The 27,595-nt window shown below is 35.6% G+C and overlaps 1 protein-coding gene and 1 long non-coding RNA gene across 2 annotated transcripts in view; one reads left to right on the plus strand and one right to left on the minus strand.

The window, feature by feature from the left end:
- The first annotated feature begins 2,413 nt into the window (after positions 1-2,413).
- Positions 2,414-27,595, plus strand: part of LOC112049667 (hemicentin-2-like) — a 172,016-nt gene continuing 146,834 nt past the window's right edge. The window contains exons 1-2 of the mRNA XM_024087653.2: positions 2,414-2,621; positions 26,201-26,376. Coding sequence (XP_023943421.1) covers positions 26,280-26,376 — 97 coding nt within the window. The 5' untranslated portion in view covers positions 2,414-2,621; positions 26,201-26,279. The remainder of the gene's footprint in view (positions 2,622-26,200; positions 26,377-27,595) is intronic.
- LOC128199350 (uncharacterized) lies at positions 14,338-17,684 on the minus strand. Its single transcript, XR_008252000.1, has 2 exons — positions 16,971-17,684; positions 14,338-15,479 (listed from the first exon to the last, which is right to left on the minus strand). It is a non-coding gene; the product is annotated as an uncharacterized LOC128199350 (long non-coding RNA).

A 27,595-nucleotide genomic window follows, 5' to 3' on the forward strand; every position in this document is an offset into this window, starting at 1 on the left:
TCATCAGTCTTTTAAAGCCCATAAAGGCACAAGAGTCCTTACTCATAGGGGGTAGACGTAAAGACGTTTTTATATTAAGAAACTAGCAGACGCCCGCGACTTCGTCTGCGTGGAATTCAGTTTTTCACAAATCCCGCGGGAACCATAATTTTTTCCGGGATGAAAAGTGGCCTATATGATATTTCAGACTAAAATCTATTTTCATTCCAAATTTCAGCAAAATCACTTCAGTAGCCGCAGCGTAAAAGAGGAACAAACATACTTACTTACACACTTTCACACCTACACACAAACAAACTATCGCCTTTTTATTATTAGTGTGATAGTGTGATGTGATAATAGACTACAAAATTAAGCTAACTTAATATGCCAATAACTATAGATACAAATCATGTCCAAGTGGAATGGTGGCAAGAATACTGCATACGTTTACGCAAAAAATTTGCCAGGCCTTCTTGCAACTGTCGATGCAACTAATTTTCATGTGTAATTACCCAAGTAGGTAATACTAGCCGACGTCCTGCGTTTTTTCCGTCGCGCAGTTTTCATTCCAGTGAGAATATACGGGGGTAAAAAAGCCTTTGATACTCACAAACAACGTGGCGTTCTAGTGAAAAAAGAATTTTCTAAATCGGTTCAGTAGACTTTACGTTATTTTTAACTTTTTTTTTAATATTAAGTAAAGTCAAGCAACCTTGCCAAGACCTTCTTGTTATTTCTCTTATTTAATAGTGACGAAACAGAGTATCCACAGAGTTCTACTACAGTTTTTATCTGATACTAGCTGACGCCGCGCGGTTTCACCCGCGTGGTTTCCGTTCCCGTAGGAATACGGGGATAATATATAGCCTATAGCCTTCCTCGATAAATGGGCTATCTAACGCTGATAACATTTTCAAATCGGACCAGTAGTTCTTGAGATTAGCGCGATCAATCAAACAAACTCTTTAGCTCAATTATTAGTATACATATATAATATTAGTATAGATAGTATAACATCAATTATATTTCATCGCACTTTTTTGGTAATTATTTCAATGCAAAGAAAGCTACTGTCAACTGTATGCATAGCTGATTTATGTTATTTTTATTACCCTTTTCTGCCGCTGAGTGTACATACACATAAAATATCCTGAAAAGCGTCTCTGAGCAGGATTTTTTCTAGACTTCACGGCTCATTACTCCTTTGAAAGCGCACCTTGTACGTATAAGTGATTGTAGATCTTTGCACGCCGTTAGAAAAAATATAAAGCCAGTTTACATAATACATAATAGTACCAGAGACAGTGGGATTAATTGTGCAAGGGCTTGAACAAGTCGAATTTCATAAGTATAGTCAGTTGGATCCAGAGTTAATGCTTTGATTTTTTTAAATATTGAAATGATTATGCACCCTAAATGTGATTTGAAAAGTCAATTTAAATGGTTTTTCTATAGTGAAATAGAACAGATAAAGTATTTTGAAAGTCGTGTTTCCCAATAGTCTACCGGTTATAATTATCTAAAACATCTATTCCAACTTAGAAAATGTAAAACAATAATTGTTATTAATATAAAACAATAATTAAGTAATATTCTATTAGTTACTTTAATAATACAGCTAGTAATATTACAGAAATGATATGCACTGAAATGTGAATGATAAGCGGCTTTTTTTTTTCTTTACAAGTTAGCCCTTGACTACAATCTCACCTGATGTTAAGTGATGATGCAGTCTAAGATGGAAAAGGAGGAGGATGAAAATCCACACCCCTTTCGGTTTCTACACGGCATCGTACCGGAACGCTAAATCACTTGGCGGTACGTCTTTGCCGGTAGTGTGGTAACTAGCCACGGCCAAAGCCTCCCACCAGCCAGACCTGGACAAATTAAGAAAATCTCAATCTGCCCAGCCGGGGATCGAACCCAGGACCTCCGTCTTGTAAATCCACCGCGCATACCACTCTTATAGCTTTAAAATAAAAAATAAAGAATTGGTGAAGCGTGACCATCCTAAAACCAGGTAACAACATGGTAAATAATAATAATTTATACAAACATTGTAAATAATAATAATTAATTTGTATAGGTATAAACTAATTTTAAATTTGCTATTTAATTGTAAAACTTGTACAAAGGATTTCACAATAACGTTGTATAAATGAAAAGCCTTGGATGTTGTCATGTGCAGACAATAATTTAAACAGAAGTTACCAAACATTAAAGTTTAAGCAAGCTATGAAAGTTATCCACAAGCTTTCCACCTATATACTAACGAGCATTCATACCGTATCGCGAACATAACGCTAACCGCCCGTTTTGAAGGAATCCTTGGAGCTCCTTTTCAGGAAGCCACAGCCTGAAGTTTAAACTGGTCGGGTAATACTACGGTATGAAGGTGTAAAGGTTTATTTTATTTCAGTGCGCCGCGGACCACCATGGGGGGTGGACGTTTCGCTCCGTGAAATTCCGCGAAAATCTTTCGAACGCGACGAAACTTTTTCCGCGCTGTGCAATTAAACATTGACTATGTGTTTGTATGTTTATTTTTGATTTAACAAAACTTATGAATAATAAGTGGATTTTTGTTATTTTTTGAGTGTATTTGGACAGTTTTTGGCGGGGAGATATTTTTTTATTAGGTAAGGCTGTATTGCTGTTTTATTGTAGCAGTTATTTCCTACGGAAGCACATTTTTACGATGTACGTGGTAGTTTGACTGTAGCCAATTTATCGGAACGTCGTTCATAATACGGTTTTATGGTTACCATGCTTAATTCCACCTCCTCGAGCTCTATCAGGTATTGTAATTTTGTTGGATGCACGCTAACCTGAGCGAAGCAGAGATCGTAAAACAAATGAACAGAGAAATAAATAATTTATGTCTGTCTACTTTGAGCGCAGAGTTCGATTGTTTTGATTACCCTTTGCCCTTCAATAATATTTTAGATATGACACCTGGCAGAGGGTTTAAAATTTCTTAATTTTATAAATACCTGAATAAATTAATTTAATTTTGATATAAATCAAAATTAAATTAATTTATTCAGGTATTTTTCTAGTCAGTACAACAAAACAGAAAAAAAATCTTGATAATTTAACTATAATAATGAAATCATTACTTTATCAAAAAAAGTTTGCTACAAAATTAAAGAAATTTTAAATTCATCTTTGATCAAGCTAAAAATCAAAAAATCAAAATCAAAAATCATTTATTTCAAGTAGGCTCAGTTTATAAGCACTTTTTACACGTCAGTTGACTATTTGTAAAGATTCTACAACCGGTTCGGAAGGCAGGTTCTGCTGAGAAGATACCGGCAAGAAAAGCTAAGATAGTTGACCATGCAGTCTGAGTTTAACGATATTTTTGAAGACTTATGATTGGTTTGTTGTTAAGTGTTGATGATAGAAAAAAATAATACGGCTTTATGTTACTTTGCCGTTTTCTTAAACTGGCGAACATTTTGCCCTAAAGTGATATTGAAATGTATTTTTATTCAAGAAAAAGCTTTTACTAAGATAATTATTTAACCAGATTTATACATCATATTATCATCTCCTTATACGGGGGGTATACCTGGGTTCCCTGGACCGACGTTGGGCCGGTTTCCCATGCATTCCCATTTTACACAGTGGTGTTACATCCCCGTGCCTCGAAAAGCACGTAATGCCGTCGGTACCGGTCATGATAGGATTTTAATAATTGTCCTCAACCTAACTCCTCAAGTTTTCTCTCACTGGCGCCACTTTCAAACTTCATTCCTTATTTTATCCATTTTTATTACACCACACATCCATCTCAACATACGGCCTCCGTGGCGCAGTGGATTTAAAAGGAGGTCCTAGGTTCAATCCTCGGCTGGACCCAGTGTTTTCCAGGTTTGGCTGGCGGGAGGTCTACTGGCAAAGACGTACTGCCAACCGATTTAGTGTTCCGGTGTGATGTCGTGTAGAAACCGAAAGCGGTGTCATTGATTTTCATATTACTCCTAACAAGTAAGCCCGCTTCCATCTTAGATTACTTCATCACTTACCATCAGGTGAGAGTGTAGTCAACTTGTCGAGAATAAAAAAAAAGTATTTCGTTAGAATGCATTCTTCTACTCATTTCTGAAGTCCTTTTTCCCGACCAACAATTGTTTTGTATATTTCTCCCTTAAGTCGTAAGCTAAGGGTAAACGCAATTCTGTAACAAAATAGGAAACTTTCGCAAAGTTGTCGCAAGGAAAACAAAAGAAAAATTTACGGTCCGAACAACTTCAAAAATTACAATTTGCTCGTACTACGCTCCTACTCGTAAGATACGTTAACTTTTAAATTAAATGCAGATAGGACAATCCAATTAAATTTTTTTATTCAAGGGAATCCAATTTATTCATTTCTAATGAAACAGAATGAAATGAATGATATAATATGTACTTATTCTAAATGAATTATAATAGTGTAATGATAGCAATACTATTAGCCTTGTTTTGTATTGTGCAATCCAAGAGGGCGCCGCGAAACGCATAATAACAAAAGCGATGTCGTGAGTGTGGTTTGCCTAAACAGCCAAAAACGCGTTGTTGAAAAAAAAAGAAAAAGAACAAGAAAGAGGGTAGATCGGTTCTGCCCCTAACAGCTGATTTCGCTTCGCATCTCGCAACTTCAGTCCCGTCGTGACCACGATCCATGCAACTGGGTCGAAATATCAACATTAAAAATCTCGTCGTTTTATCGTGGTATGTACCCGTTTAAATAATATTCATAATGAACAACCACGAAATGAATTTAAAATCATTAGTTTATACTATTAGTCTGTTTAATGTTTATCCCACAACTGAACACAGGCATCCTCTTTTCTATAAAAGAATAGGACGTCAAGTATACAAGTTAGACCTTGTATCTAATAATTTGTATTCTGATGTTAAAAGCACCAACGCTGCTCCGTTAGATATTTTCAAGTTATGAGTATATTCAAGTATAGTGATACATATTATTATATAGGCGGCATTGTCGTCCAAGCCAACCTTAATAAGGGATATCTTAAAGTATCGAAAATCGGGCTGCTTAAAAGTTAATAGGAAAATTCGATTAATACATAAACCCTATTATCATTATCATTAACACCCAACATAACATTAAAGTTTAGCACGAGTTGCCTTTGAGACTGAGAGTGATTAGGCGGTGGTCCAATGCGAATCGGCAGACTTCATGCGAAGAGAATTGAGAAAATTCTCAGGTATGCAGGTTTCCTCACGATGTTTTTCCTTTACCCAATAAACCCTATGTCACACTTAAAATTGAAGCAAGTCTGATAATAATTCATATTATGTTAAATTCCTCAATTGCGTAGAGTAGAGGTTCCTAAATAATTTTATTTCACAGATCATTCATACTCGTATTTAATGGGTGCGAGAGATCATCCGTATAGTTTTAGTTATTGGCTGATTTCGAAACGATATTGAAATGAGACCCGTAAACCGCCGTTAACAATTCACGGACCTTCAATCATTTGTTTACTTAACATATACCCCTTGCATCATCGAGCCCTACTAAATTCCTATATTAATTAACTAGCTGACACCGCGTGGTTTCACCCGCGTGGTTACCGTTTCCGTGAGAATGCGGAGAAAATATAAAGCTTATAGCCTTCCTCGATAAACGGGCTATCTAACACTCAAAGAATTTTTCAAATCGGACTAGTAGTTCCTGAGATTAGCGCGTTCAAGCTTTATAATATTAGTAATGATTAGCCACTCTGTCTTTTAAGTAAATCTCATTGACGCAAACAATTGTATTTTTTGGGCGTAGTTACCTCTCTACTCGTAATTTCTCTTCCTGCTCCAAACAATAGAAGCATAATTAAGATTTAAAATGATTCCTCTTTCTTTTGAAACGAATTTAATTATTACTTTTAAAGTTATATTTGAAAATCACGGAGAGAGATAAAATAATGATTTTTTTTGTGTGTGCTAATGTTAGTAACTAACTAACTTGCTTATATCAAAAAAAAAAATTGATAATTCTATTTTAAGACTTTGCTATAATGTTTTACGACATTTTCAATTCATCTTTAATTTGTCCAGAAAGGGGACAAGCTAATAATATCTTTGACTATACAGCCTGAGTATTACAATATTTAATAGTGAAAAAAAAAGTTTTTATTGAAGAAACATACTTTTTTCTGTTATCAACAAACTTAACAAACAAGAATACGTACAAACAAATCAATCATTTATGTCTTCATGAAATATTGTAAAACTCAGGCTGCATGGGCAACGAAAAAGGTAGTATTTTTGCATTGGCTGGGCACTATCGTGCTACTTACAATAAGCCTGACTTACTTACTTGTTTAAAGTTTGGTTCGTTAAGCTGACAAACTTTTTGCGCAAGAGATGTGCAAAATTATTTCCATAATATACCGCATAATATGAAAATATTATAGGTGTGAAATGTGGTGTGATAGTGTAATCTGTATGCGTCGGAAAAACAGCGCGGATATGCATTTTTAATTTTGTCGGTTTATAAAAGCGCTGCGTTCCGAGGTGCTTTAAAAATGGCAATTTTGAAATACGTTATTGCTCATTGCCCATTCATTTTGGACAAAAGCCGCTGCGCTTTCTGTATTAATGATTGCAAGGGATTCAAAGGAGATTTTATACCCATAACTTACTTCACATATGACTTGATGGGCACGGCGGCACGGCGTATCAATGTGTGTGTGTGGGGGGGGGGGGCGCAATAATTTCAATATGTATTTTGTAGAATAGTACTAAAATATTAACTTTCAAACGGGCTCAACAGTGAGCCTATTATGGGTTGTTGATTACTGACATATGTTAATATTAATTCAAGGGGTCGTAACGCCACAAAAGTCCCAACTCAGAGCTTAGAACCTAGTATTTCACAACCCCGAGCTGTATAGACTAACAACTGGACCAACGACAAAACCCCTTCGGATATAAGCCTTGGTCATCGTTGGAAGGTTGCTAGTCTTTGGGTTTATTCCTATATCATTGACATCCCTAGAACTCGAAGTGATTTGCTTTATATTTATATGCATAGAACTCTCTCTGAAAGTCAGTGTTTCTCAATTTTTACAACCAGGGGATTTTTATGATCATTGAATAGGCATCTTCTAGGCAAGCGCGTTACACCTTAGGTATCTACACTAAGTGAGATAGTGGTCAAGCGCGAGCTTATTCCATATAAAAAAAACAAGACAGGCTTTTTTAGGTTTATTGTCCCATATACCTGAAAAGCTTTTTAATAGAAAAACAAGCAATTGTATAGAAGTTATTTCAAACGTATTAAACTGGAAGCAACTATATGAAACAAACGAAGTGAATATTTGCATAGTCTCTCTTTGTTCAACAGAGTTGAACTAAAACATAAATACCTACCATACTTTTGAAACTAGAAATAAAATATATTTTAACATAGCGGAAGCCTGTGACTTTGTCCATAAATTCAGATTTCACAACTACCGCAGTAATCATAGATTTTTCTGGGAATAAAGTAGCCTTTATAGAAAGACTAGCGGACGCCCGCGAATTGTAATATTTTAATTTCGCCATAATTTCAAAACCAAACGTCCAATTTTAATCATTCAAAGACCAAACTTATACTTATTATCTTATAAACTGTACTTAGTGATGGTATAATTTATTTTCAAAAGGATTAATATCTTTTAAATTTAGTCCAAAAAAAAATTAAATAAAAAAATGGTCGTTGTGCCTCACTCGACATAGATAGGTATAGTGTGTTGCGGATTTTTTTGTAGATATTTATAAGATTTACAATTAATTAGAACATATTATGGTTCTATCTTTTATAGTTTAGGCGGCGTACGCAAAATAAGTTACTTTTCTGGTAGATTTTTTACTTTTTGTGTCCGAAAAACCCAAATATCTTAAGGAACCCTATTTTTATCCAAAATAAAATTTAGCCGATGTTACTTGTGGGTAATGTAGCTTCCGAATGGTAAAAGAATTTTTAAAATCGGTCCAGTTTTTTTTGAGCCTATTCATTACAAACAAAAAACAAACAAACAAACATATAAATATACAAACAAAGTTTTCCTCTTTATAATATAGATACATTAAAATAGATTCAGTGGTTCTAACAAAACAGCCTGAAAAAACAGGCCAGACAGACAGACAGGGATTAGGGATGAATACGCCGTATTTAAATACCACCCTACCGGAATAGACATACCTACTGCCAAGAGGTTTAGCATTCCGGTATGATGAAGCGTAGAAACTGCCAGGGATCGAAGTGCATCAGCCAAATAGGGAAAAACGGCTGACAAAGTATCTTTACAGGAGCTTTAATGTATTCTAAGTTCTATAATCTATAGAATTTGGCACCCAATTAGATATAATTTCTTTTGTTGGCATAATCGATAACGACACACATCTGTTATATATTTTTTCCCATTTTCACTGTTATGTTTTAATAGGATAGAATAATCTTATACCTCTTTCATACTTGAATGAGGTATAAGAGGTATAAGGCTTTTATCCATTTTAAACTACATTATCACTTAACATCAGGTGAGATCACAGTCAAGAACTAACTTATTACTGCATAAGGTACTCTCGCGCCCACTGTGCAAGTTGTTTAGGATGGATGACCAATGGATATGACCTCTGCCTTCGGAATCGGGCGTAGACAAGCTCGTAGACGAGCGTTTTAAAATGAGTTTATTTGTTTTGAGTTCATGGCTGAACCACTGAACCGATTTAAAAAATTCTTTCACCCATTGAAAGCTACGTTATCAGAGAGTAACACAGGGTACAATTCATCCCCGTATTATCACAGAAACGGCAGTTAGGCGGGTGAGACTGCGGGGTCCACTACATACAATAACAACATAAATATCTAGCTCTTGTTTCGAAGTTGTACGACGTTTTATGTACTCTATTGTATAGAGAATGTTTATTCTGAAAATTTAATAGAACTTAGAACAATAGTACAGTAGCTTTAAGCGCTTAAGTATGTTGAAATCAAAAGTTTTAAAGCTTTAAGCTCCCTTTATAATATTTGAAATGTATACAATTGTGTTATTATGGAATGAAAATTATAGAAAACTAACTGACGCCGCGTGGTTTCACCCGCGGGGTTTCCGTTCCCGAAGGAATGCAGAGATAAATTATAACTTATAGCCTTCCTCGATAAACGGGCTATCTAACTCTGAAAGAATTTTTCAAATCGGACCAGTAGTTCTTGAGATTAGCGCGTTAAATCAAACACACAAACTCTCTAGCTTTATAATATTAGTATAGATTCTAGGAAGAAAGCTTCTACAAAAATACAATTTTAGTGTAATGTAGAATCTATTGATATTAGTTTAGGAGGTGGGATATAATACGTATAATATAGGTCTCGCGAAATTAGAATAGGCAGCGTTAGACTGCTTGCTTATTTTTAAACGACTTCAAAAAAAAGGAGGAGGTTTTTTCGAAGCTTGTTTTTTTTCATGTTCGATATCTCGTAACTTCGTTAACACCGCCTTCAAATTGATCAGAAGGTAGCACATGATGTTATTTTTCGCTTTTAAGTTAATTTTTGTGATTTGAAGTCGGTTGAATTTTTTTGTTAAAAAAATTTTATGTTCTATAATATCTTTATTTTACGTAGGCATTTCTGAATCCATCGGCTCTTCGAACTATGTGCCTGCCCATTGCCACTTCAGCTTCGCAACTCGATCACGCAGATACTCCTAACATAGCTGGTTCCATCGCCCGCTGTGTGACTCTGAGCCTTCTTATGAGGCCTATAGTGAGAGACCAAGTCTTGGAACCATAGGTCATCACTGGCAACACGCACTGTTCGAAGAATTTTGTCTTCAGGCACTTCGCGAAGTGTCCGCAGAATGCACCTCGGCCGAGTTGACGTTGGGGCCTTAAAGTGCTGGAATGGCGACCCCGCAGTAAGCGCAGTGTTGGCCGACCCCCCACCAGGTGGACAGACGACATCAAGCGAGTCGCAGGGATTCGCTGGATGGAGGTGGCTCAGTATCGTGATGTCTGGAAGTCCCTACAAAAGGCCTATGTCCTGCAGTGGACGTCTATCGGCTGATATGATGATGATGATGATGAATATTGAATCGTGTAACTTTGTTTTGTGGCATAACTAGAAAGTGAAGAAGGTTGTTTGAGACGAATATGGGTTGATAAAGATGAAAATGATGATTTATTAAAACCATAAAAAATAAAGAGTTGCTAACGAATAAAGAAACAGACATATTCTGTACTACGAGTATAATGTACATACGTTTGTAAGTCGTAAGTCTGTACGTCAAAAAACATAAGCCAAACACATAACCCTCCGTAGGACTTCGTAGTTGCGTTAAATAAGAAAATATCTCATTTCTTCCTCATGTTTGTTGTAGCCACTTACCCGCCGCAGGTGGCTAATGCACGCCGCGCGCCTTTCATTTACATCGTGATGATAAAAAAAGGTTTTTTATTCAATTTACACCTTATTACACCCTATTTACACCCCTATTTACGTTGTTTCCCTGCTCACAGAGCGATAACTTGTTTTTACCCGTCTACCAAAGGAAAGATGTTTTATCGGTTTTTTAGACTATGACAAGTTAGCTCTTGTCTGCGATCGCACCGGATTATAAGTGAAAATACAGCCTAAAATGGAAGGTGCCGGTAAGTAGTCGATGCCACATGGCCAGACCTGCAGGGTCATTATGTAACTCGGTGAACGCTTTAAAATCACAGTCACGACAACAAATGACAGCGATTTTTCGTTTTTGCGATCATGTAACACACATCTCCCACCGAAATGACGTCATCTTGGATCGTTCTCTGTCACGGTCACTTGTAGGGATTTATCCAAGTTATAACGCAGTTTTTACGTATCGATAGTCAGTTTAAGCGATTATGTAAGCCTAGTGATCATACAACTGGGTGACACAGAAGTTGTCAAAGTCAATCGCTATAGAAACTAATACCGAGCAGTGTTTTAATAAAGTTTACTTGACGCCTGTGATTCAATAATTACAAATAAAAGTACTTTTAGGATTTTTTTGAATTTTGTACTATACCTTGTAAGTAAGGTATTAGTTTGTAAGTCAATAAAATCAGAATTAGAAAAGTTTTTCATGTAAAATATGACGAAAGTTGAGAATATATAGTAGGTACCTACATACTTATTTCATAAAGCAGAATTACAGTTTTAGAGTTAGTTGAAGTGAATTTAATTAATTGTGTTATTTTTGTAGTGTTTACCGACATTGCCATGTACAATACAATGCATGTAGCATTTGTATTGTACGCGGAAACGGAACGAAAAAGATGTCTTTGTCGAGTTCATTGCAAAACTTTCGTGTCGCGATACCAGCAGGTTTTAGAAGAAATACAAAGTCTTCGAACAACTGCTGTTCGCAATGAATTAGAGATAAGTAAGTTATATGAATGAATGAAGGAATTTTCTTCATTCTCTGCGTTGAGCAAGTGACGTGGACTATGGGCCTAACCCCTCTCATTCTGAGAGGAGACTCGAGCTCAGCAGTGAGCCAAATATGGTATTTTTATATGGTGAGCTTCCATCATAGGATAAGTTGGTTTAAGATTTGGAGTAGACTTATTCAGTACTAGCAGACACACCATAGTTTGACCGGTGTAGTTCCCGTTCCTGTGGGAATATGGGGTAGCACAGAGTAATACGGGCTATATTTTATAGCCTATATTACTCTGTGCTGTAGCTTACCAATGGTGAAAGATTTTTTATAATCAGTCCAGTAGTATTTGTGTTAGATTGTAAGAAACAAATAATATTATCTAAAGATCGGTCACTGTCATCCTAAGAACCTAAATTAAACCATTGAATATTATTTACAGGTCTTGGCAGCTTTAAACTTTTATGCCAATGGATCATACAAATGGCTTTGTGATGGCTAAGGCATCTTTTAGCAAATGCCTACATGAAGTCGCTGACGCTCCTGAATACCCCAGCTGTTTAAAAAAAATGTGTTAAGTTCCCTTTGCATTAAACACAAAATCATTATAAATAAGTAAGTATGAAACTAACTTATAGCTCAGTATGAAACTAACATAACCTATTCATTATATTTTTAGTTTTTTTTTTCTAAGACTCAACTAATTTATGTTCACTACCACACTGAATTTTGCATAAAAACTTATTTGCAAAATGAGATTGATTATTGATTGAGATTAATAAATAATACACAGAGTGCTTATTCATATCACAGGATGTTACTGTAAATAGACATATACCCAGGTGCTTAATCTAGATTAACATCTACTTACAGATTTATGAAAAAATTTGGATTGCCCGGGTATTAGGGCGGATTGATTGCACCCATGTGACAATAGTTCGGCCTACAAGCCAAGAGCTACTAGGAGGCTAACAATTAGAATTGAATAAAAGCATGGTACCTCCTTTTATTTAAACATTAACTTATTTATATATTGTCAATTAATATTTCAGATATGTGATGCCAATCTAATAATAACATAGTGGATGCTCAATTTGGTGGTGCATCTTATGACTTGTACATATGGAACCAGTGCAATAAGACCACTTGAGGAAAACCTGCCCAATAGGGACCGCTGTTGGTTGTTAGGTAAGCTGTTGCTTAGGTATAACTGTCAGTTAATGAAACTACAGGATCCAAATCTAAATTATGAAACTGTTACTTTTATGTAGGCAAAATACATAATACATTGCAATACACACTTCAATTCTTTCAGGTGACCAATGTTTGCATGATGACCCCATCTTGGGAGCTGCTCCTAGATCCCATGAAGATATGGACAACATTGCTGTGTCAGAAATACAGTGGAGCCTTGTAGTTGGGTGCATATTGTAAAATGTTTCCTCACTCCAAAACCATGAACTCTGGTTTCCTAAACCCTCAAGCTATGCAGCCGAAGGAGGAGACTTATCACAGGTCAGTATATTATATACCTACTTTATAAGAACTTGTTGGGCAGTACCATGTATACCTACATTATGATTTATTTTTCTAGGAGAATCACTAATAATTTTGAAGAAGTGAAGAGCTTAACAATGTTTCAACCAACACCTAAAGAAGCTTTCACTTGGCTGTTAGATCAAGGGCTGGATACAGAAAACAGTAATCCTTGTGTTGTGGGTACTAAGATAGTTGATATTATAATATTCATTTACATTTATATACTACCTATAAATACTTATATAATGTATAAATACACACACACTGGAAAAAACCCATGCTCTTCACACAAATATTTTCCAGGTGTGGGAATCGAACCCATGACCGTGGATGCAGGAGCACTACTTACTGCGCCACGCGTATGTGTTTTTATTTTGAAGCAAATTATTAAAGTTGATAATTGAAATTGTAGTCATGTTTTTAATTAATCTATAATTAATTTTTAATTTACATTTTTGTTAAATATTTACCTATACTTCAGTCTATTTTTGTTAGAGGGGGTACCTATATGTGTAAGTAGGGTCGTTTCTTGATTAAATTAAACTAAAGAATGAAAGATATACAGGGTGATTCGGACTTTAGTGCGGACATTTTTTTTCGTGGTTCTGTATCATTAATAGAACATAAATCTACAAACAGTTCGATACATTTTATGTAATTTTTTTTTTCAATTTATGTCTCAGAAATAACAAAATAATGGACACATTCCCAAACAAACTGCACAACTGCTGGCGGCACTTTGTAAGACGCCGACAAAGAAATACCGGCAGTAGTCATATCGCTTCGGCTTCGGCTGACGGGGGTGGCAGGGGTGAGGGGATCGAAAAATCCCTGAGGACGCCTGCCGAATTGCCGATGGGCGACCAGTGACAGACAATCTGCCGTCGCTTGCGCATTTAAGTCGAATCATCCTTTAATGCAAAAGTTTGCGTAATAATAATCATCATTTGTATTTCATTATTCCAATCGAAAGTTTATAATTTTTATTATTACTACGCATTATTGATGGTTCTAAGCCCAATAAAGTATGAAGGGAAAATCGATACTCAACTCAAAAGTGACGACCTTTAATTATTATAAAAAATAATAGGTACAAAAATAAACGTAGAAAGGTCAACGGCCCTCGGCGCGGGCGCTCGCTAACCTAGTACCTACCAGCTGATTTTGTAGTTGCCTATTACTGTGCTATTACTTAGTACAGCGATAGGGTGACCCTCAAATTCTGTTTAAATGTTTAAACTTTAGCTAACGATAACTTTGTTATTGTTGAGTTAAAAAAAAAAGAGAAAATACGTGTTCATTAAATTTTGTTTATGTACAAAATATAAAAATATCCGTACTTGAAAAAATTTCTTCCTGTATATTATAACAAAATTTGTCAACAACAATATATCAAGTCTGAATAAAAAATACACAAGTAAATATATTTTTTATTTTTAAGTAATAGATGTTACACAAATATAGAGTATCTACTTTAACTACCTGGCCCTACCTGCTTAACATTAAACAACATTGTTTTTAATCAAATCATTATTTATTTATTTCCTACAATGTGGTAGGTACATGTTTTGTTCTTAAAATTATTGAATTGTATAGATATAATGTAGTATTAAATTTTTTCTTTTACAATTACTTAAATAATCATCATCATCATCATCATCATCATTATAAACACATATTCGGCTCACTGCTGAGCTCGAGTCTCCCCCAGTAAGAGGGGTTAGTGCCTACCCGCACTCGGGAGACCCCGCACTGGAAAGCGTGGTTGGTCGGTTGGTTGGATGTTCGCGGCTCAAGATCGTTGTGCTTGGAGGTCCATGTAAGAGGCCTATGTCCAGCAGTGGACGTCTATCGGCTGATAAGGTAAGGGAAGGCCAATGCCTAACCCCTCTCATTCTGACAGGAGCTGAATATGGGCCAGCATATTTGGATTACATTGGCAGACATCACATATGCAGAGAATTAAGAGAATTCTCTGGTATGCAGGTTTCCTCACGATGTTTTCCTTCACTGTTTGAGACACGTGATATTTAGTTTCTTAAAATACACACAACTGAAAAGTTGGAGGTGCGTGCCCCGGAACGGGTTCGAACCAACACCCTCCGGAATTGGAGGCAAAGGTCACATTCACTGGGCTATTAGGGATAATAATAATAGTTAAATAATATTTCCTCCTAATAATAGATAATAAAACATATTTTGATGTGCAATTTTACAATAAAATTTTTATCTAATACTATGTAATACTGAAATTAACCAAATGATAATAATCATATTCTTTATATACAGTGATGTCATAATTAACTATATTAAATTAAAATGAAATTATATTTGACAATTTTCTCTCATATGCAATGTCATTATTGATAATAATCTTATAAAAAATCTGTTCATTAAATGTTTGTTTAATTCTTTCTTCATGAATCGTTCATAGAGATGAAGGATTCAGAATCACCAATTTTTTCAAGGTGTTTTGCACCTCAATGGAGACCAGCGACATGGAGACTTCCATAGTCAGTCCCTGGCACTCAAAGTTTAGAGCCCACATCTTCATGTTGATCTGAAATGTAGAAAATATTTTTTTAATTACATGAACTACATATGCCCCCTGTTTCTTTAAGTAGATCTCATTCCTGTGGGAATATTGAGATAAGAAATGGCCTATGTATTATATCTTGATTAAGAGTTTATATAAATGACAAATCTAGGGGGGGGGGTTAATTGATATATTTATACCTCAGGTATATTACTTGGTTCTACAATATATTTCTGTGAGATGGTGATAACAAAAATAATACTTTGTTGTATTTATGTTGAGCTTCTTTTCAGACGAAGAATGTTTGTGATCCTTTAGTTTCAGGTTAATGAATATTGTTATCATAAACAATACATTATTGTAAATGATAACAATATTCATTATATGTGATATTTAACAAATCAAAATGATGATATTTAACAAATCAAAATGTGCAATATTTATTAAGCTGAACATGTACATAATAAAAGAAAATATAAAGTACAAATTATTATTTGAATTAGCAATTATTATCATTAAGAATTACATACACTGGATTAGGTAATACTATTCATTCATTCATGATTAGACCAATAGTCCACCACTCTGACCCAAAGCGGATTAGCAGACTTCAGATAAGCAGAGAATTAAGAGAATTATCTGGTATGCAGGTTTCCTCACGATGTTTTCCTTCACCATTTGATACATGTGATATTTAATATCTTAAAATGTACACAACTGAAAAGTTGGAGCTGCATGCCCCGGACTGGATACAAACCCACACCCTCTGGAATCTGAGGCAGAGGTTACATCCACTGGGCTATTGCTGTGCTTATGGACCTATATCCCTGGCAAACCCTCTAGTCTATACTCTGCAGCAACTGGGCTTTTATGGGATTAAACTGAGCTCTTTTGTTTTTTGATTTGCCTTATATTTTATCCAGTTTTGTAGGAGATACATATACTTGTAGGATTTAACTTAACTATATATTGTAATTGAAATTTGAATTAATTATTTTAAGTGGCTAGCCTCAATCATCATAAAAAAATTACTAATCAAGGTAGGATTTTATATTTAGCCTTAATGTAACTAAAACAAACACCTACAAATACAAACAATTCTAATACATCTGCATAATGAGACAAAGTTTGATTTTGATTATTTGTCTTGTACTTAATGCTTAGAACTTAAAGGTTACATGGTGCAGGTATAGTTGTGGTTTAAAAAGGCTTGTTAATGCAATATGCTAGTCACAAAACCAAGTATTATGTTAAACTTATAATAGAAAATCATGAATTTCAATTGAATATAATTACTATCTGATGCTCGACAGTTCCAGCTGCATAGTTCTCACTCTCTTGGGACTACAGGGATAAAATATAGCCTATTACACTCGCAAGTTATGTGAGTTTCTATTGGTGAAAGAATTTTCGAAATCGGTTTAGTAGATCCAGAGATTACCCCCTACAATATCAAAAATTTCCTCTCATCCTCTTTAAAATAATAATATAGAATATAGATATGTGATAACTTACACAACGCTACTGGCAGACGCGAACACGGAAGGTTTATTTAGTAGCCTGACTTTCCAAAGGCCCTCCAAAACAACCCATCGCCAAGTTTGATCCAAGCCAAGGCGATCATTGAGTTTCCCGGACATCTTTAGTTGCAAGCGATGAACTTTAATAAACAAAACACTATACAATATACTTTACATATTATCACAACGACCATTAAATTAATCATAGGCAGACGATAAAACTTTGAAGAACTTTCGTGTAGATAATGTTTTATGTAAAAGTGGCCGTTTACTTTGATAAATTAACTATTAACACTAATAAAAATGTATACGATAAAATGATTTATTAATTACTTCTATTGAAAACAAAAAACTAGCAGTAGCAAGTACTTTGATCCAACGAAACCAATTTTTTTATTAATATTTTAATACGGCTTTGTTTACCAACAAAGAAACTATGGCACTTCACTTCACCACAGACAAACAGCAAAATCAAGTATAATGCGTATATGTGCAAAAGTATGCCGCACCCGTAGTAAGTAGTACCGGGAAAGGGTGTATTTTATTTAGTCGCATAATGTCGATAAAATTTTGCGCCTAGAACGATATCACTAGGCATTGTGGCTGTCTTTTGTCTTACATAATCGGAATTGCAAAAACACTCTAGTGTTCAATTTAGCTTTGCGTTACACAGTTAGAAGTGATACGTCGAGATACATAATCAGCCTGCTGATCAAACCTGACCAAAATTGAGTCAAAAAAGCCTGTCCATGGTTTGGCAAAATGCTTGAAGAGGCATTATTAACACATTCTGCTTACTTTTCGTGCCGGAAAGCACATAACGCCATCAATTCGTTGTTTGATCTCTAGTCTAACATCACATCTGAATATAGGTGTAATGTTTTTCACAAATCCCTCGAGAACCATGGATTTTTCTGTGATAAAAAGAAACCTATGTGTTAATCCAGAGTAAAATCTATTTCCATTCCAAATCTGTGCGGCGTTAAAGAGTAACAAACTTTCGCTTTTATGATATTAGTATATATACCCTATTAGATTTACCTACATTCCGATGCGTGACAATGTATTAACAACTCCTCAATATTTCAAAATTCCGGTTCTTCGATTTTAGTCGACTATGTATTTTTCTCTTCGCGACAATTATGTCGTAGTGCGCATTTTAGACTTACTGAAGTTAAGAAGAAGAATCTTAACCTTCTATAATTCTTTATGAATATGAGCACGATGGAACCCTTAGGTTTCCCTCACACGAGCCACCGGGCACAACCACAAAACGCCGTTACCGGCATATTTTAACGGCCTCCGTGGCGCAGTGGATTTACAAGACGGAGGTCCTGGGTTCGATCCCCAGCTGGGACGATTGAGGTTTTCTTAATTGGTCCAGGTCTCGCTGGTGGGAGGCTTCGATCATGGATAGTTACCACCCTACCGCCAAAGACGTACCGCCAAGCGATTAAGCGTTCCGGTACGATGCCGAGTAGAAACCGAAAGGAGTGTGGATTTTCATCCTATTCCTTACAAGTTAGCACGCTTCAATCTTAGACTGCATCATCACTGCATCATCAGGTGAGATTGTAGTCAAGAGCTAACTTGTAAAGAATTAAAAAAAAAATCTTCTAATTTTCATAATTTTTGTTGGCTCCCCGCCGGTTGCATCGTTATTGATTCATTAATTGTAAAGTTGATTAATTTTGTAAAATTAATTGCGCAGTCCTTTGTTGCTAACTTCAAAAACACAATATCTCGTGGCGGGCACTATAGCAGCCACCAACCGCAAGTGTCAACCACCGGTCATAAGTGGCTGTCGCGCGCTTGCGCTACTTTTGTGGCCCCTTCTTGCTTCTTGTGGCGGCAATTGTGGCTGTCGTGTGCGGCGACACAAGGTGCCGAAATTCCCGCGTTAAAACAGGCCGACCCTTATTATTTTTGGTAATAATGAACACGGTATTTGAGCCTAATAAACGTCACAGCAGAGTATTATTGCGGTTAAATTGGAATCCTCCAGCGGGTGTTTTTATGATGTACAAAAAAGAAATAAGTAAAGCGAACCGTGAAAAGGCTTTTATGCTGAAAATTAAATTAAACGCTGTACTGAGCGTACCGCAGGGCATCATATATGTTTAGTTATTGAATCTGTTGTGCTTGGTAAATTGGTAATATACAAATTTGTTTTTGTTTTGTTTAGAAATTTTTAATAATTTTATTGAATACTAGCTGACGCCGCGCGGTTTCACCCTCGTGGTTCCCGTTCCCGTAGGTATATGGAGATAATATATAGCCTATAGCCTTCCTCGATAAATGGGCTTTCTAACACTGGCAGAATTTTTCAAATCGGACCAGTAGTTCCTGAGATTAGCGCGTTCAAACAAACAAACAAACTCATAAGCTTTAAAATATTAGCATAGTTTCAGTATATTACAATTTTCTAGAAAATGTGTGCTTTAAAATGGTGTATTTAATTTTAATGTTGATTAATTTTGTAAAATAAAATGCGTTTTTATAAATCAATTGTTTAGCTAAATTGTTTAAATAAATTATTATATGTTATCCGTTGGCTGTACATATTTATAAATAAGTTTATTCCCTATACTACGCACAAGACAAGATATTTTATTTGCAAATTTATGACTAAATAGCCTTTAAGCTAATAAGGCTCCAACTTATGCTTATAATTCAGCTAGTATGTGGAAAGTATGTCTCCAGCTTTGAGTGTTAAAATGAAATCGCATTTTCAATAGCGATGTGTGTTATTTGGTACACTCGCAATGCAACGTATGAATTGTCTGAGGTTACGACACGAGATAAGGGCGTGGTTGAGTTAATGGCGTTTTTGGAAATCATATTTTATTTAAATTTTGTGTCATATTAAAACATAATTTTTTGAAAAATATACTTTAACTCGAAGTTTCAAACCACCGTTAGATAGATTTATTTAATTTTATATTGGGTAGGTTTTTAATTGCCTTGTTGGCATCCTGGGTGCTATTAATATACAAAGGAAAGATTTGATTGTTTGTTTGCATTAAATTAGCTCTGGACTAAACTACTGCACCGATTTGAAAAATTTCTTTTCTATTTGAATCCTACATTATCACACTTCACACTATCACACTTCATACTAATCACACTAATATTATAAAGGCGAAAGTTTGTGTGTAAGTGTGAAAGTGTGGAAGTGTGTAAGTGTGTAAGTATGTTCTTCTTTTACGCTGCGGCTACTGAAGGGATTTAGCTGAAATTTGAAATGGTAATAGATTTTACTCTGGATTAACACATAGGCTACTTTTCATCCCGGTAAAATGCATGGTTCCCGCGGGATTTTTGAAAAATTGAATTTTACGCGGACGTAGTCGCGGGCCTCCGCTAGTCACTCATAAACATCACAGATAAAGAACAGGACCATGCTGACGAAACCGGGTGATGTTGCTAGTGAAATATAAGCCAGGACAAATTAAGCTCATTGAATTTCGTAATAACGATTAATATTATCATTTTATTAAGTGTAATTAGAATGTCGCAAGATAAATGGTTAAGCCGATAATCCCCGATGGGCAGCGGTAATGTTTTATTGGTCATAAACCCCTCCCCCCGCGCGTCCCTCTCCCCGCCCGCAACTCATACGTTGTGACTTTTACGATCATATTTACCCGAAAGGGGGAGGTATGTTTTTTCAGTGTATCTATGAAAAACAAATTCATCATTATCAGTTTAACCTACTACAAGACCAGGCCTCAATCCGTACAGGAGAAGGGATATTATGGAGCTGAGACCCACCACGCTACCCCAATGCGGGTTGGCGGGCAATTTTTATTACAATGATTATGTTAAATTCATTAACGACCATTAATGATAATGTTAGTTAGTTTAAGGTTTTTACAAATATAATGCCGGAAAGCCGTGGTAGCCCAGGTTCGAATCCAATCTGGGGCATGCACCTCCAATTTTTCAGTTGTGTGTATTTTCAGAAATTAAATATCACGTGTTTCAAACGATGAAGACAAACATCATGAGGAAACCTGCATACCAGAGAATTTTCGTAACTCTCTGAGTGTGTAAAGTCTGCCAATCCGCATAGCGTGGTGGACTATTTGCCTAACCCTTCTCATTCTAAGAGGAGACTCGAGCTCAGCAGTGAGCCGTATATGGGTTGATAATGATAATGATAATAGCTAGCCTGCAATAGCTAGACTTAGCTCATTTTAGGAAGGCTTAAAGTTTGTCAGTTCTTACCATTGATATGGTAGCCAATTATGGAGTTAGGACTGATGTGTCTTAGGGAGGTATACTCTCTGGATCTACAAAACCGATATTGAAATTATTTATACAAGTAGAAAGCCACTTTATTTGTGAGTGTATGGCTATATTTTGTCCCCGTATTCGCATGAACATGGGAACATACGCTGGTGAAACCGCGGGTTGTCTGCTAGTCTATACTAATATTATAAATCTGAAGAGTTTCTTCGTTTGTTTGATTGAACGCGCTAATCTCAGGATCTACTGGTCCGATTCGAAAAATTCTTTCAGTGTTAGATAGCCCATTAATCGAGGAAGGCTATAGGCTATATATTATTCCCGTATTCCTACGGGAACGGGAACCACGCGGGTGAAACCGCGCGGCGTCAGCTAGTATTTCAATAAAAATGGTATCCCAAAAAACCCAATTCCACAAAAACGAGCTGAGGGCGTCTTACTAATAAATTAGTATTACAGTATTTTTATAGTGCAAGAAATGTTCATCTTACGATGCCTAAAACATGAAAATCGATTTAATAGCGTATCGGTCCGCCATTAAAATATGTAGTAAAAGTTGCCACCGATCTGCCGCCATTTTATTTGTCAATAAAACGTTAATGTGCTCGCGAGGGGATTAGCCGGTGAAATATTTACATTTCCACAATATTACTAGTGGACGTCCTCGACTTTGTCCGTGTGAAATTCAGTTTTTACAAATTTCTTGGGATGTTTACCGGGAAAAGTAGTAGTATTTAAATTCGGTCCCGTCCTTGGACAGATTAGTCTGGACAAACAGACAAACATACATGCAGGCCAAGATTAAATCGAGACTTTGCGAATTAATTTATTTTATTTATACTGTTTCTGGATAAATTTTATATTCTTGTAATTCAGACTACATAATTTCTAACTAACTACTCGTATTACCTGAAAAATAAAATAATTTCATTCTTCCCGTAATCGTCTGAATTACAAGAATATGCGTTACCGCACGAGTAACTTCAGCCTTTCATCTGACATCATTATCAACGGCTCACTGCTGAGCTCGAGTCTCCTCTCAGAATGTGAGAGGTTAGGCCAATAGTCCATCACGCTCGCCCAATGCGGATTGGCAGACTTCACACACGCAGAGAATTAAGAAAATTCTCTGGTATGCAGGTTTCCTCACGATATTTTCCTTCGCCGTTTGAGACACGAGATATTTAATTTCTTAAAATGCACACTACTGAAAAGTTAGAGGTGCATGCCCCGGGCCGGATTTGAACCTACGCCGTCCGGAATCGGCGGCATAGATCACTGGGCTTATCACGGCTCAGCCTTTAGTTATTACTAAACAATATACATAAAATTCATTCCGCAATCTGGTGAAAAAACAAGAATGTATCCGCTGTCACACAGACCGCGCCCTTTCGCTCGGTATTCAATACAATGCAAATAAACCGCTTCTGTCGACCAGTGATAGGACGCATTACCATACATCGCGCGCCGCGTTAATCTCTCCCCACTCTCCCCGGATGCCTTAGTGTGCCGAAAAGTCGCTAGATGTCGCTAACTATAAGCCTATGTTACGAGATTAGCAGACGCCCGCGGTTTCACCCGCGTAGTTTTCGTTCCCATTAGAATATGGGGATATAGTCTGTCCCTGAAACTCCTGTTTATTCTGCAACCGCGACGGCCTGTCTATTCAGACGGCCGCGTGGCGCAGTGGGTAGTGACCCTGCTTTCTGCATCCACGGCCGTGGGTTCGATTCCCACAACTGGAAAATATTTGTGTGATGAGCATGAGTGTTTTCCAGTGTCTGTGTGTATTTATACATTATATAAGTATTTATATGTAGTATATAATTGTATATTAATATTATAATATCAACTATCTTAGCACCCATAACACAAGCTATTCTGTATGCTTACTTTGGGGCTAGATAGTGATGTGTATTGTTTAAGTATATTTATTTATTAAAAAAAAAAATGGGAATTAACAATAAGAAATTACATATAAAACAAACAGAATGCATTACGCATATACATTGACATATGTTTTTAACTTTACTTTATATATTATGTTATGTTGGAAGCCATGTCTATTATTCTTTTAAAAAGAAACTCGTAGTTATAATGCTGCAACAAAAATATTTTCAAGAAAGTTCAAAATAAGTAACAATGTTTGTAACAAGCCAATAAATTGTCACAAAAGTTCAGTACAGGGTTCACTTCTACCCGCATCTTAAGTAGGCCTTAACAATGTATGAATAATGATTTATTGTTAAATGTTTTAAATTAGGTCTTACTAAACAAAACTTAAATTTAATGTAACCTGTTTCTATCTTTAATAAATACGTCATCAACCCATATTCGGCTCACTGCTGAGCTCGAGTCTCCTCTCAGAATGAGAGGGGTTAGGCCAAACAAAACTTAAATTTAATGTAACCTGTTTCTATCTTTAATAAATACGTCATCAACCCATATTCGGCTCACTGCTGAGCTCGAGTCTCCTCTCAGAATGAGAGGAGACCACGCTGGCCCAATGCGGATTGGCAGACTTCACACACGCAGAGAATTGAGATAATTCTCTCGTATGCAGGTTTCCTCACGATGTTTTCCTTCACCGATTGAGACACGTGATATTTAATTTCTTAAAAAATGTAGCTGTTTGTAGCTGTGATAGCCCAGTGGATATGACCTCTGCTTCCGATTCCGGAGGGTGTGGGTTCGAATCCGGTCCGGGGCATGCACCTCCAACTTTTCAGTTGTGTGCATTTTAAGAAATTAAATATCTTTAATAAATACTTTAGATAATTTTTACGCGTTTTTTACTACGTAGTCAGCCTGACGAAAGTTAAGTTATTATGTATCTACAAATATAGTTTAGTTATCTAGGGTTAAAGGTTGTTACTATCCAGCTGTTTTCTAACTGTGGCTTAATTATTAGATATACAACTTAACAGCCATAATGTCCTACAAATTGCTTGGTAAGTACATTATCTCATTCCGACGCTCAGAAATGTTCATTACTTGGTAACCCAGTTAGCTACTAGAATCAAGAAATATCGTAAATAAAAGTTGAGCGTCTCATCAAAATTAAGCTATTCACGGAAAATTAACTTGATAGTATTCTATATCAATTGTAAAAACGTTCCACGGACTCCTGGTCTATAAACACGTAATAGTTGAGTGTTAAAGTAACATCATTGTGCGGTAAGTGGCCGGGACAGAGTGTTGTGTCAGACGCAAGCTTGCGGCGTATTTGCGTTGCTGATACATGCAAATACTCATGTTGTGTTGTTGACTGTACTTTTATGCTCGAACTAATCTTACAGTTACGTTGAGGGTTCCGTAGCTAGGGACGACAATATACTACTCTTTTGATACTGCCATTCTATTTTAGTACCTATCGAACTCAGACCAACTATTGTATAGGACCTGCCTCGCTATACGTTAATTTTCTGTCAAAGTTTATGATCAACGATCTAATACGATTATAAAAACTGTCTCTATAGCATCGATGTTTCATAGTTGTAATCGTGCTCGTCGGTTAAATAGCTCCGTAAAAATACATTTTTGTGTAGTTGAATAATGTAAAAAACGGGCAAAAACTTATAGTTTAGTAAAAGATATATACCAAATCTAAGCTCGTTTTCCTTAGAAAATAACAGAAAATTTCGTTTGTGAATATGGGTGCGATACTGGTCCTTCTATAATTGGTCTGAGCTAGCGAATAAAGATATTGTAGAATGAGATAATTTACCACATCCGATTAAAATAAAATATTCAAATAAGTAATCAAACTAAATATCAATACTTGTGAATACTTTTTAAGACATTTTGAGTCAAACACTTACCTTATTTTACTTTTTTATAAAAGATGTATTGGTTCATCTTTTCACGATGAAATCACGTGAATAATTCGATAAACACTAGATAATATTAAGGTACCAGCTGACGCCGCGCGGTTTCACACGCGTGGTTCTTGTTCCCGTAAGAATACGGGTATAATATAAAGCCTTTAGCCTTCCTCGATGAATGGGCCATCTAACACTGAAAAAAATTTTCAAATCGGACCAGTAGTTCCTAAGATTAGCGCGTTCAAACAAACAAACTCTTTAGCTTTATAATATTACTATATGATCGGACGATATCTGAGTAACATCTAATAAGTAAATAAAAAGAAAGTTTTTTTGTTCAAGTAAAATTACTAAGTCACATAAGTATACCTTAGATCGTAATTTGATTTAGTACCTAATTGGTACCGGATGTCATGAAAAAATAAAACATACTATTTTATACTATACACTAATAGTAATAAAAGTGGAAATGCTAGATTTTTATGATATGAGTAATTCAAATTAAACTCATGGAGTTTTCAAGGTAAAATAAATATGAAATAGGTGTGCAAAACCCTTGGATTTTGAAAAAAAAAATACTAATATGTACCATGTCATATGGGTATTTATTACCATATATCATATTCTTTCGAAAACATAGTTATTTTGACTCAAATTTTAAAACACAAACAGACATTTACATTTTTTATAACATATTTTGCGTATTGATAATGTTAAAGATACTTAATACCTACAATCTCAAAAGACAAAGCCATTATCTAAATAGTTTGTAACTTCTGGGTTACCAAAAATCGCATAAATAGGGCGAGACCATAATAGAGATTTCGCAAGAGTTCACTTCACAAAAGTATCCAAAGTACGGACTAAAGTTTAGCACAAAGTTATGTGGTTCGAACGGAGTATCATGTTCAAAGATTTTGTACTGTTAGATATGTCACTAGTGCGTCAAAACTGAGACGAATAAAGGTCGTTAATTGTCTTAATAAACAACGACAGTTAATAACAAATAACTGTCTAGTTATTAAATTGTTCTGATAAAAATCTGTGAATATAGGCTGTGCTGAACCTTTGTGTTTTTTTTAAATCCACTTCTTCAAAATATATTATCTTTTAAATAATAATATATTTAATATTTATATTATTGTTTCAGATAACTCAAAAATGAGCGCATCAGTAGAAATAGTGTAACAATCGGTGTGACACGGAATGGCGGCGCTCGTGTAAACAAAATGGCGGACGCTTTTGGCGGGAAAGCAGTGCGGGTGCTTCTGCTGCTGCTGGTGGAGAACGTGCTGTGTCAGCTGGCGAGGGAGAGCGAGGACCTGGGTTCGATGCTTTCTACTTATTTTGTAGTGTATAGCATTGTTATCAATGATAATTTTTTACTTTAAATAGGTTACGTCCCTACAAAATCACCGCAAAAAGTCATCCGAATTTAGCGACTCCACTGAGGCGCACACATCCACAATTTTGTCTTCAATTCAATTATATATTCATCTGTATATAGTTTTTACACTTCCTCAACACACAACTTGCTTAAATAACGTTCGTTGTTTAATAAGCGACTAAATGAAATTATCTTTTATCAATTATCCGCCTGAGTTTTGATGCGCTAGTGCCGTATCTCTAGTATAAAATATCATTGATTGTTATATACTTTGCTGCGTTGATCTGCTAGACTATTCACTAATTTGGTTTAGTTATTAACAACCTATTAAAATAAACATTAGTAGTAGTAGTAGGCACCAGATGACATTTGTCACTTCTAAGTGACAATCATATAGGTATGTCAATTAATATACGTCAAAGTTAGCGAATTAGCCAGCTGGTGATTGCATTAACGAAGTCTATCATTAAAGTAATTTGTGTTAAACTGAACTGAAATGTGAAAACAATTTCAATTGGGGTAGTCTAAAGGCCTGTATCTACAAGATCTTCGTTATTTTAGAACAAACAAAAGGCTAACTCAACATGCGTTTATCTCTAAACAATTTTTAATTTACCACTAAAACTATATCTACCAACTAACCTACAACTAACTAAAACTGTAATTACAATAATAATAATGGGAATTAAAAATAAGAAATTACAAATAAAACAAAAACAGAATACATTTAAAGTACATATACATTGACATGTTTTTTAACTTTACTTTACATATTATATTATGTTGGAATCCATGTCTATTATTCTTTTAAAAAGAAACTCGTACTTATAATGCTGCAACAAAAATATTTTCAAGAAAGTTAAAAATAAGTAACAATGTTTGTAACAAGCCAATAAATTGTTACAAACTTCAGTACTCGGAGAGACATCATACCCGCATCTTAAGTAGGCCTTAACAATGTATGCTTCTATTTTCGTATTTTTAACGCAAAAATACATTTTTAAGTTCAAAGCTGGCTCGCCGTGTTTGTAAGTCCATACTAGAGGCTTAGGCCCAGCTGTGGACGTCTGTTTGTTGATATTGGTGATGATGATGATGATGATGATGATGATGATGATGATGATGATGATGATGATGATGATGATGATGATGATGATG

The sequence above is a fragment of the Bicyclus anynana genome, chromosome 22, assembly GCF_947172395.1.
Source record: "Bicyclus anynana chromosome 22, ilBicAnyn1.1, whole genome shotgun sequence".
Classification (NCBI taxonomy): Eukaryota; Metazoa; Arthropoda; class Insecta; order Lepidoptera; family Nymphalidae; genus Bicyclus; species Bicyclus anynana.